This window comes from Hemitrygon akajei, chromosome 16 (assembly GCF_048418815.1).
Source record: "Hemitrygon akajei chromosome 16, sHemAka1.3, whole genome shotgun sequence".
Taxonomy (NCBI): domain Eukaryota; kingdom Metazoa; phylum Chordata; class Chondrichthyes; order Myliobatiformes; family Dasyatidae; genus Hemitrygon; species Hemitrygon akajei.
In genome coordinates, this window is record NC_133139.1 from 69,738,809 (window position 1) to 69,749,520 (window position 10,712).

At 49.5% G+C, this 10,712-nt stretch overlaps 1 protein-coding gene across 2 annotated transcripts in view; it reads left to right on the forward strand.

Moving 5' to 3' along the window:
• shfl (shiftless antiviral inhibitor of ribosomal frameshifting) overlaps positions 1-10,332 on the forward strand; it is a 33,135-nt gene extending 22,803 nt beyond the window's left edge. For both annotated transcript variants that reach the window (XM_073069130.1, XM_073069131.1), the window contains 3 exons: positions 2,090-2,193; positions 3,261-3,409; positions 5,424-10,332. In XM_073069130.1, the coding sequence (XP_072925231.1) occupies positions 2,090-2,193; positions 3,261-3,409; positions 5,424-5,692 (522 nt within the window). In that variant the 3' untranslated portion in view covers positions 5,693-10,332. The remainder of the gene's footprint in view (positions 1-2,089; positions 2,194-3,260; positions 3,410-5,423) is intronic.
• The last annotated feature ends 380 nt before the right edge of the window (positions 10,333-10,712 follow it).

The window sequence follows — 10,712 nt, forward strand, 5'->3', positions numbered from 1 at the left end:
GGACCCTGTACACATTACAGAGGAGGGGGGTGTGTGTCATCAAGGCAAATTAGGGTGGATCAATCCCCAGGGCCTGACAACTAGGACCCTGTGGGAGATCAGTGCAAAAATTTCAGGGGCCCATGTGGAGATGTTTAAACCTTCCTTAGCCACACATGAGGTGCTGGAAGATTGGCGGATAGGCAATGTTGTTCTGTTGTTTTAGAAAGGCTCTAAAGGGACCAGATATGTAAGTATTTGGATAGACAGGGACTGATTAGGGATAGTTAATATTGCTTTGCGCGTGGTGGGTCGTATCTAACCAATCTTACAGAGTTTCTTGAGGAAATTACCAGGAAAGTTGATGAAAGCAAGGCAATGGATGTTTCTACATGGACTTTAGCAAGGCCTTTAACAAGGTCCCACAGGGGAGGTGGATCAAGAAGGTTCATTCATTTGGCATTCAAGATGAGATAGTAAATTGGATTGGACATTGGCTTCGCTGAAGAAGCCAGAGAGTGGTAGAAGATGGTTGCTTCTCTGACTGGAGGCCTATGACCAGTGGTGTACCACAGGGGTTGGTGCTGGGTCTGCTGTTGTTTGTCATCTATATCAACGATCTAGATGATAACCTGGTAAACTGGATCAGCAGATGACGCCAAGAATTTAATGCAGACAAGTGTGAGTGTGTTTGCACTTTGGAAGGACCAAGGCTGGTAGGTCTTACATGATGAGAAATAAGGCACTGAGGAGTGCAGAACAGAGGGATCCAGAAATACAGATCCATCATTCCTTGAAAGTGATGAGACAGGTAGATACGGTTGTAAAGAAAGTTTGTGGCACACAGGCAAGGTACTGAGTAGAGGAGCTGGGTGTTGAAATTGTTTTAAGATGTTGGTGACCTCTAATTTGGAGTATTGTGTGCAAAAGGTGAACATGAGGGGGAAATTCTTCACTCAGAGGATGGTGAGAGTGTGGAATGAATTGTCAGCGTAAGTGGTGAATGCAGGGTCAATTTCGACATTTAAGAGAAATTTGGATAGGTGCATGGATGAGGTGGGTATGGAGGATGGTGGTCTGAGTGTAGGTTGATGGGGCTAGGCAGGTTGATGGTTTAGTATAGATTAGGTGGGCTGAATGGCCTGTTTTTGTTCTGTAGTGTTCTATGACTAGGCTGGGGGTGGGTGCAGGGGGAGAGGGTCCCAATAGCTAGGATGATATCGGGGAGGGGGGAGGGTCCCTGTGAATGGGGAATTGAGGAATTAATTGGAAGTGTTTGCAGAGGACCCCAGAGAAAGGGCGGTGGGAAGAGGGTAAATTAGGCACCTACATGCTGAAGATGATAAATACTGGTTCCTAGTAAATTGGGATGAAAGGGAGGGACTCAGAATAGAGATGGCACTGCCCTGATTGTGGGAGGACATAGCTAAATGTGGGAACTTCCAAGTGGGGAATGGGCTGGGTAACTACAGCAGGACACTGAAAGACTAGGAGGGATTATCCGGTGGTAGTCACTCGAGTTGAGTGTGATGTTCTCCTAAGGGGTTGTCCTCAGGTGGCTGCAGAAGATGATCCAGGATTCAGATATAACAGTCCTGTCCCCTTCGCCACTTGCTGGCCACCTCAGTTCATAATGTTAGGGCAGATTTCCTAAATGGAGAAAGCCTGTACGTGAATTTGTTTCATGTGGGGAGGCTGATGCATGGGCAGCCACCATGTAGTCCCTGACTGATCGGGGTCAGGTTCCAGTGGCATGGAGTGCAAGTTGACCGGGGACCCTTCGCTGCTGCGGCTTTCCACCATTGCGATGTGCCATCGTCTTCCGTTGAGGTCTTGGTTGGATCACTCCTTGTCTGGAACCTCCTCCTTTCACTTTCACCACGGGTGACCTTAGCAGGAGCTAAGCTCTGGACAGCATCACTCTTGAGATCTCAGGAGCCCGTTAGTCTCTCCACCGTGATAAGGTGATGATCCTTGGAAAAGGAGATTATCCGGTACTGAGATAGCAGCTATTGGGAAGGGAGTTTCTGACCCAGGTGTTTTTGTAACAAGGAGGCAGGTTCTCTCCTCCCTACTCATGGTAGGTGATGGTGCTGATCTCTCCCCACAGGTGTCCAGGTGTCGCGGGTGCAGGAAAAAGTACGACCCAGTGCCTTATGACAAGATGTGGGGTTATGCAGAGTTCCACTGCCAGGAGTGTTGCCACGTCTTTGGGTATGATGGGCATGATCAGCCTAACTTCAAATGCGGGGGGGCTTTTCTCTTTAAATTTAGGGGCATTCGTCTCGCGTGCCATCTTCAAGATGTAAAGGCTCTTCTGCACCTACTCCAAGGCACGCGCCTCCCTTGCGTGGTCCCCTCGTTACGTATGCATTTCCGTGATCTCCGTTGTGCATATGCTCCTGTTGTCCCCTTCCTTGTGCTGCGTATAGTATTCTACACAGCCCCATGCTGTGTATGCGATCCTGCGCAGCCCCGGGCTGCGTATGCGATCCTGCGCAGCCCCGGGCTGGGTATGCGATCCTGCGCAGCCCCGGGCTGGGTATGCGATCCTGCGCAGCCCCGGGCTGGGTATGCGATCCTGCGCAGCCCCGGGCTGCGTATGCGATCCTGCGCAGCCCCGGGCTGCGTATGCGATCCTGCGCAGCCCCGGGCTGGGTATGCGATCCTGCGCAGCCCCGGGCTGCGTATGCGATCCTGCGCAGCCCCGGGCTGGGTATGCGATCCTGCGCAGCCCCGGGCTGGGTATGCGATCCTGCGCAGCCCCGGGCTGCGTATGCGATCCTGCGCAGCCCCGGGCTGCGTATGCGATCCTGCGCAGCCCCGGGCTGCGTATGCGATCCTGCGCAGCCCCGGGCTGGGTATGCGATCCTGCGCAGCCCCGGGCTGGGTATGCGATCCTGCGCAGCCCCGGGCTGGGTATGCGATCCTGCGCAGCCCCGGGCTGGGTATGCGATCCTGCGCAGCCCCGGGCTGCGTATGCGATCCTGCGCCATCTCTGTGGTTCGCGTACCCCTTCTGCACCATTCCCCTGGCGACTGCACTTCTCCCGCACGGCCTAACAGGAGCACATTCTCCCACGCTCCTTGTCCGAACTGTCGCCCCAGGTGATCGCATCTCCCCTGCACGGTCTCCGAGGTGCACTCTGGCCTCTCTGACGCCTACCGGTCCAGCGCCACAGCGTAACCCTCGCCCCATTTCAGGGTCACCCTCTTTACAGACTGCCCATCGAGCCTCTGTGCCAGCTAGCTCTCCTTCACCCACTTCCTGTTCCTCTCCAGGGGATTTGGCCAGATGGGTGTCCCTGCGCCGTGCTACATCTGCCAGAGCCGTGTGACTCCCACCCGTATCCTCCCCCCAAAGAAAAGTATGGGATCGCGCAGTTCCAAGCCACACAGCTGCTTCGCGGAGGACTGCTACAACCGCAGAGGTGGGTCCGGGCCTGCTCCGGGGGGGGGGGGGGGGGGGTTGACCCTTCAGCCCTCTTTCCTGTTGGCTGTTGCCCATCCCAGTCCCATCAGCTGGGGTTCGTGGAGATTCTGATGTACGGGGAACGTCTCAGTAACTGGTGTGAGGGGGGGAGGGTCACAGTAGCTGGTGTGAGGGGGGAGGCGTTCAGTAACTAGTCTAAGGCTCTCAGTTGCTGGTGTGTGGGAAAGGCTTCCAGTTATGGTGTGAGGGGGAGGGGAGGATATTAGTAACCTGAGTAAGGGAGAGTGTCGCAGTAAATAAAAAGCTTGCTGAGGAATATGTTTCTCCTCGATGGGCATTTGTAACCAAGGGGCAGAGTTTAATTTAAAGAGGAAAAATTTATTTCTCAGGGGGTGGTGAAACCTTGGGATTCTCAATCGCCTGGGAGCAGGCGAGGGTCATATCTAACGTGGTGAGGCTTCCCTCCGTTTGGGAGTTCTGTGAGTTCCCCTCTCGGTGCTCCCCCTCTGTGATCTTTGCTGTATTTCACAGCGGCTGATTAACCTACCGGCCCTCTCGTCTTTGGGATGTGAGAGGAAACCAGAGTACTTGGAGGAGACCCAGGCCGTCAGAGGGAGAATGTGTAAAATTCCACACTGACAGCGTCAATGGTCAGGGTCAAAACCGGGGACTCTGGCACCGTGAAGCAGTGGCTCTTCCTGTGTCACCCCTGTAATGTTCACCAGGTGGTCGAATTTGCTTGAGTGATTCCACTACCAAAGTAGTGCGGTCCATAAAGGAAGCTGGAATACTGAAAGAGAAATTTGTTCAGAAGTGTTCAAAATGTCGTCACTGTTGAGTCATGCAACATGCAACCGAGTCCTTTGGCCAAAGGGGTCCACTCGACTGAGATTCACACGCATTGCCTGTGTTTGCTGCATTTCCCTCTATACCTGCCTCGATCACCTCCTCCTGCAGCAGTTTCCATATACGGACCACTCTGCGTGTGAAAACATTTTCCCCTCAGGTTCCTATGAAATCTGCCTCCTCTCACCTGAAACCTGTGCCCACTAGTCCTTGATCCTTCAACCCTGGTGTTTGCCCTATCAAGTAAAAGTTCAAGTTTATTGTCATCTGACCATACATATGTAGAACCAGATGAAAGAATGTGCCTCCGGTGCAGCCACAAAACGTGTATCACACACACACACACACACACACACACACAGTGCACAAAACCAAACGTCTATGCCCCTCATGATATTCTACACCTCCAGAACATCACTTCCCATTCTTCTACGCTCCGCTGGAAAAAAATCCCATCCTGCTTAACCTCTCTCCATTACTCAGTTCCTCTCCCCCGATCAGCGACGTTTTCTTCTGCAGTTGCTGATTCCTGCAGAGCAAAAACTCAGCCCTGAATGATGGAGCAGCAGGGGGTTAAATGACCAGTACCACTTCAATTTCCCAGGTCGTAGAATCATACAGCATGAAACAAGCCATTTGGCCCATCTAATCCATGCTGACCAAGTCTCATTTGCCTACGTCTTTGCCCATTCCCTAAACATTTCCTATCCATGGAGCTGTTTAGATGATATTGTACTCACCTCTAACAGATATGGGTTGAACCCAAGTCAGTGCGGCTGTGAGGGAGTGGTTTTACCATTTCTTTCTTCTTTACTGCCTACGACGCTCTTTCTAACATTCTGACACAAGAGATGCCAGAATCAGGAGCAACACAAAGGATGCTGGAAGTACTCGGCAGGCCGGGCAGCAGCTGCAGAGGGAAGTGGACAGTTGCTCTTTCGAGTCTGATATCTGCACGAAGATGAAGGATCTCAGTCCAAGATGTCGACTGTCCATTTCCCTCCGCAAGTACTGCCTGACCTGCTGAGTTCCTCCAGCAGCTTTTGTGTTAGAGGACTGCAACCCTTTCCGTGAGCGTATGAGAATTAGGCAATTTGGCCGTTCAAGTCTGCTCTGCCATTCCATCCTGGCTGATTTCAGTGATACTCATGTCTCTCCCTGCCCAGAACCTCACATTCCTGGCATCCACTGCGTTCATCCGCGCAGTCGGCAACGTAGAGGCCTCCCGAAGGTGCTGTACCCAAGTCCGCCGCACGACAGCACGGGCTCCACCGTCAACACCTGCCTTAGCCAGGGCAGTCTGATGGAGTGCCAGGTGGACGACATCATCGCAGAGGACCTCCGCGAGACGGACGGCGAGTACGACGATGGAACTGAGGAAGACGAGGATTCGACGGAGAAGTCGGACAGTGTGAACAATGATAACGATGATTAGTGGTGAATTCTGAGTGCAGTTGTGTAATGCAGCCTGCCCTCAGCAGGAGGGCCTTGGGGAGGGAATAGGAACCAACCCAAAGTGATAGTTTCTCTGAGGGTGGTCTTGCTGAAATTCGCCCACCCAAGAAGGAGAAAATTTGCAAAACAAATACATGCTTTAATTTCATGTAAATTAAAATTTAAATAATTGACACTTGGGCTCTGTTCCCAGGTGATGGATATTTCCTTCCAATGACCAGTCAAGGGAGGTGTGATGGAGTGATTACTCTGTGTGTGTGTGGTCAGGGAGGTGTGAAGGACGAGAGAGAGTGTGTGTGTGTGTTTGTTCATTGGATCTGTAATTAGCTGCTTCAAGTGAAAAGTTGAAGCTGTGAATTTTTTTTAGGCATCACTTGGTGATCTCCTTACCTGTGGCTTGTGCGAGTGGCTCTTTTTATGATCTGTTCCTGAGCTGTGATCCATTCCTGGGCAGTGATCGTTCCTGGACAGTGATCATTCATAGAAATAGAAACATAGAAAATAGGTGCAGGAGTAGGCCATTTGGCCCTTCGAGCCTGCACCGCCATTCAGTATGATCATGGCTGATCATCCAACTCAGAACCCTGTACCTGCTTTCTCTCCATACCCCCTGATCCCTTTAGCCACAAGGGCCATATCTAACTCCCTCTTAAATATAGCCAATGAACCGGCCTCAACTGTTTCCTGGGCAGTGATTGTTCCTGGCTGGTGATCATTCCTGGGCAGTGATCTATTCCTGGCTGGTGATCCATTTCTGGCTGGTGATCCGTTCCTGGGCAGTGATCTATTCCTGGGCAGTGATCTATTCCTGGCTGGTGATCCATTTCTGGCTGGTGATCCGTTCCTGGGCAGTGATCGTTCCTGGGTAGTGATCATTCCTGGGCAGTGATCTATTCCCAAGAGGTGATCCACATTTCATTGCTGAATGCTTTGAGATTTCTTTTGCTTTTAGCTGTAAGACAGCTTACCAAAGGACCACTGTCATTGGGCAGTAATACCAGTGTACCTACACTAACCAATCCAATTAATCTGTCTTATTTCTTTAATTTAATTTAGTCATGGAGTCGTACAGCATGAAAACAGCGCCTTCAGACCAACTGGTCTCTGCTGACCAAAATGCCCCATCCAAGCTGGTCCCATTTGCCTGTGTGTGACCCTCAACTGCCAAAATCTTTCCATGTACCTGTCCAACTGTGTTTAAAAAGTTGTTATTGTACCTGCTAACTGTAACAGATTCCTGTTAGATCACAAGAGACAAGAGCAGAATGATGTCATCGAGCCTGCTCCGCTATTCCATCATGGCTGATTTATTATCCCTCTCAACCCCAGCTTTTCTAGTCCTGTGATTTATGTTTGTTCGACGTTTCCTCCTTTGCTCACTGCTCTGAGTAAGCTCCCCACTTGGCAGCACCAACGTCGGCAGTCAATATTTGATGAGGATCGTCCCCAAGCTGGTTCACGTTCATGCTGCTCTTTGCAACTCAGAACCACCCCAGTCTAAGACTTCGCTTGCTGAGACTACCCTCTTTCACCTGCCTGGGCAGTGGGCTTGTCATTCTCCGCTCTAAACCTCTCCTGCTCTCGGTCTCTGAGGTGCTCCTTAAAAGAGCTTCTTGGCTAACTTTTCAACTGTCTGATTGTTTAGCCTGTTGGACCTTGGGACAAATCACTGCACTAAAGGTGCCTTCTGAACAGTCGATTCTCCTGAAGGGTCTCCGCCTGAAATCTCGACTGTTTGTTCTCCTCCTTGGAGGCTGCTTGACCTGCTGAGCTCCTCCAGCACTTTGTCAGTTGGCTCTCCTGGACTCTTGAGTTTTCCAAATGTTATCTCTTCCCTAATCAGAAGCAGGTTTATTATCACTGACGTGTCTTGTGAAATGTGCTGTTCTGAAGCAGCAGTACAATGCAATTCAGAAAAAAACTATAAATTACAATATATAGGCAAAAATAGGTAGTGTTCATGGATTGGCTCGATGTCTGATGACAGAGGAGAAGAAACTATTCCTAAATTGCTAAGGGGGTGTTTTCAGGCCCCTGTACCTCCTCTCAAATGGTAGTAATGAGAAGATGGCACATCCTGGGTGATGGGGGTTCTTAAGGACAAATGCCACCTTTTAGAGGCATTGCCTTTTGAAGATGTCCTCGATGGTGGGGAGGCTGTTATCCTTGATGGAGCTGGCTGAGTTTGCAACCGCTTTAAACTTCTTGAGTTTTTTAAAACTCGTAATCGGTTCGTGGCCAGCTCTCTTAGCATTCCTTCTGGTGTCAGAGGGTTTTGTACTAAACCGGCTGATGTTCAAGTCATTTCCTGGAACCTAATGTATGACTCTAATGGGAGAAAGATATGCCCTGTGGAATCTCAAAGGAGCTTGCTAGCTCTGGTTACTGTATTCAGATTCCTGGAGACTGTTGGAGGTTTGGAATCCCTGCCTGTATTTTTGTACACAGTGGAGCTTCAGTGAGAATTTTTTTTCCTAATGGTACTTTCTTGCACATTTCTTCCCCTTCCCTGAGGTCTCATGCCAGTCTGCTGGGGACTGTGTCGACGAAACACGGGTTGTTGTAGCTGAATTGCACCCACCTGTCTGCGTGCCCTCTCTGTCTAGATTACAGTGCCAGAGATTGTTGTCCCAGTCACAGCCACTGAATCCAATGATGCTCTTTGTCAGAGGAGAGGAGGCCACTGTTACAAGCTCAATGGAGATCCCTTAGCCTCCCTCAAACACTTCTCATCAGCATCCCTCAGAACTTTGGGTTTATGCCTCATGAGAAGCTCGCTGAGGGAGTGCTGCACTGACAGAGGGACCAGGGACTAAGCTGACCTCCATTTAAGGCCATGCACATTTCCTCTGAACACAGGCATAAAGATCCTGTGGACAACGTCAGCCGATATTTGCTGAGGATTTGTCTTTATTGTTGCTGTATATAGCAGTCCATAAGATTGCTTCCCCTTCTGGGTTTTAGCCAGTCTCAGTAAGCTGTTCACCAAAGACCAGTCAGATAAGCGTCAGTCCCAGGCAGCATCCGAGCACCACACCACCATTATCACACCTTGCACTCTTCCAAGCCGAAGTGTTTGTGTCTGGTTGTTTTGCCTTTCCGACCCTTCACACCACACTCACTTTTAGAACTAACACGAGGAAATCTGCAGATGTTGGAAATTCAAACAACAGGACTGACGAAGGGTCTCGGCCTGAAGCGTCGACAGTGCTTCTCCCTATAGATGCTGCCTGGCCTGCTGTGTTCCACCAGCATTTTGTGTGTGTTGTTCTTTTAGAACTGCCGTTTTTATATTTGATTTTCTGCCTGTCTCTTTCTCTCTTTTTCTCTCTCCTCCCTATTTCCTCCCACTTTCTATCATTTTTATCTTTCACTTAATATTATCAGTCCCTTTTACACTCTACCTCTCCCTCTCCATGTAAAGTTTGCTCTGCCCACTCCCTTCCCTTCTCCCTCCCCCTCTCCTCCATCCCTCCCCCTCCCCTCCTCCCTCCCCCTCCCCTCTCCCCTTCCCTCTCCCCCTCTCTCCTCCCTCTCTCTCCCCTCCCTCTCTCTCCCCTCCCTCTCTCTCCCCTCCCTCTCTCTCCCCCTCCCTCTCTCTCCTTCCCCTCTCCCTCTTCCCCTCCCCCCTCTCCCCTCCCTCTCTCCCTCTCTCTCTCCCTCCCTTCTTCCTTTGTCTCCATCTCTTTCTGTTTCTCTCTCTTTCCGTGTGTGTGTGTGTGTGTGTGTGTGTGTGTGTGTGTGTGCCTCACTCAGGTGTAATAGACCCAGTGGATTTGGGGTGAATACCTTCGTTCCTGCTAGTTTTTGTGCAAAAAAAAACGTCAAGAATTAAAGCATTAGAGTTATGTTGTTGTACGTGAAGGGAAAGAAAAGCTTATTTTTAGTAAGTGGGTAGATTAGCAAAACTGGAATTTTAGAACCTCAGATTTTCAAAGTTCAAAGTAAACATGTTATCAAAATGTGTGTATATCACCATGTACAACCCTGAAATTCATTTTCTTGTGGATAGACAAGGTAGAACAAATTAGAATTGATGAAAAACTACACAGAAAGACTGACAAACAACCAATGTGCAAAAGATTGGCAGATATGGAAAAAAATTATATTGAGAGTATGAGTTGTATGCAGAGTCCTTGAAAGTGAGTCCATAGATTTTGGAAATTTGGGTTAATCCTCCTGCTTCACAAGCTTACAGAAACCACCTTTTTAAAATATTTGCCACACGTAAATTCTCCCCTGGAGGTTGCTGGTAGTTCTGGGTCCATCAGCACGAGTCAGGACGGGACAGAGGCAAAGGCTGGTTTTTTGCCTCTGAGTCAGCTGTGAAATTTCTCACTGTCATGGACACTTGGTACGATGGCTTTGAGAGGAGAGAGTTGTATCGGTGCTGGGAGCCGCAATCCGCACTTCCACACGGTGTATGTTAACAATGCATTCTGTTCAAGTATTTCATCAATTGTAATTGGTTTAACATTGGAATTGTATAAAAGATGTGACCTGTAAAAATAATGAGAGTAATTGGTGGATGAGTTTTGACCAGTGCCGCATTGTTTTAATCTTGTTTCCCCCAAGAGATGATCATCTATTTTAACATTAAAAATCTGAGTCTGAATTTCATCTGTTGCTGTTTTCTCTTTCATCTGCCAGTGATGAATTTGACTGACCTGACAGAGTCCAGCCTTTGGACTTGTAGGTGAGTAACGACAGTAAGTGTCCCACAATCCCACCTGAGGGTATGTTAGAAATGAAATTTGTCTATCGCCACAATAGGTCAACGGCAGACACAATCTCAATGGCTCTTCACACGGCCTTAGACCACCTGGACAATACAAACACCTACGTCAGGATGCTGTTCATCGACTATAGCTCAGCATTTAACACCATCATTCCCACAATCCTGACTGAGAAGTTACAGTACCTGTATCTGCTTCTGCAATCGAATTCCTAACCAGAAGACACAATCTGTGTGGATTGGTGATAACATCTCCTCCTCACTG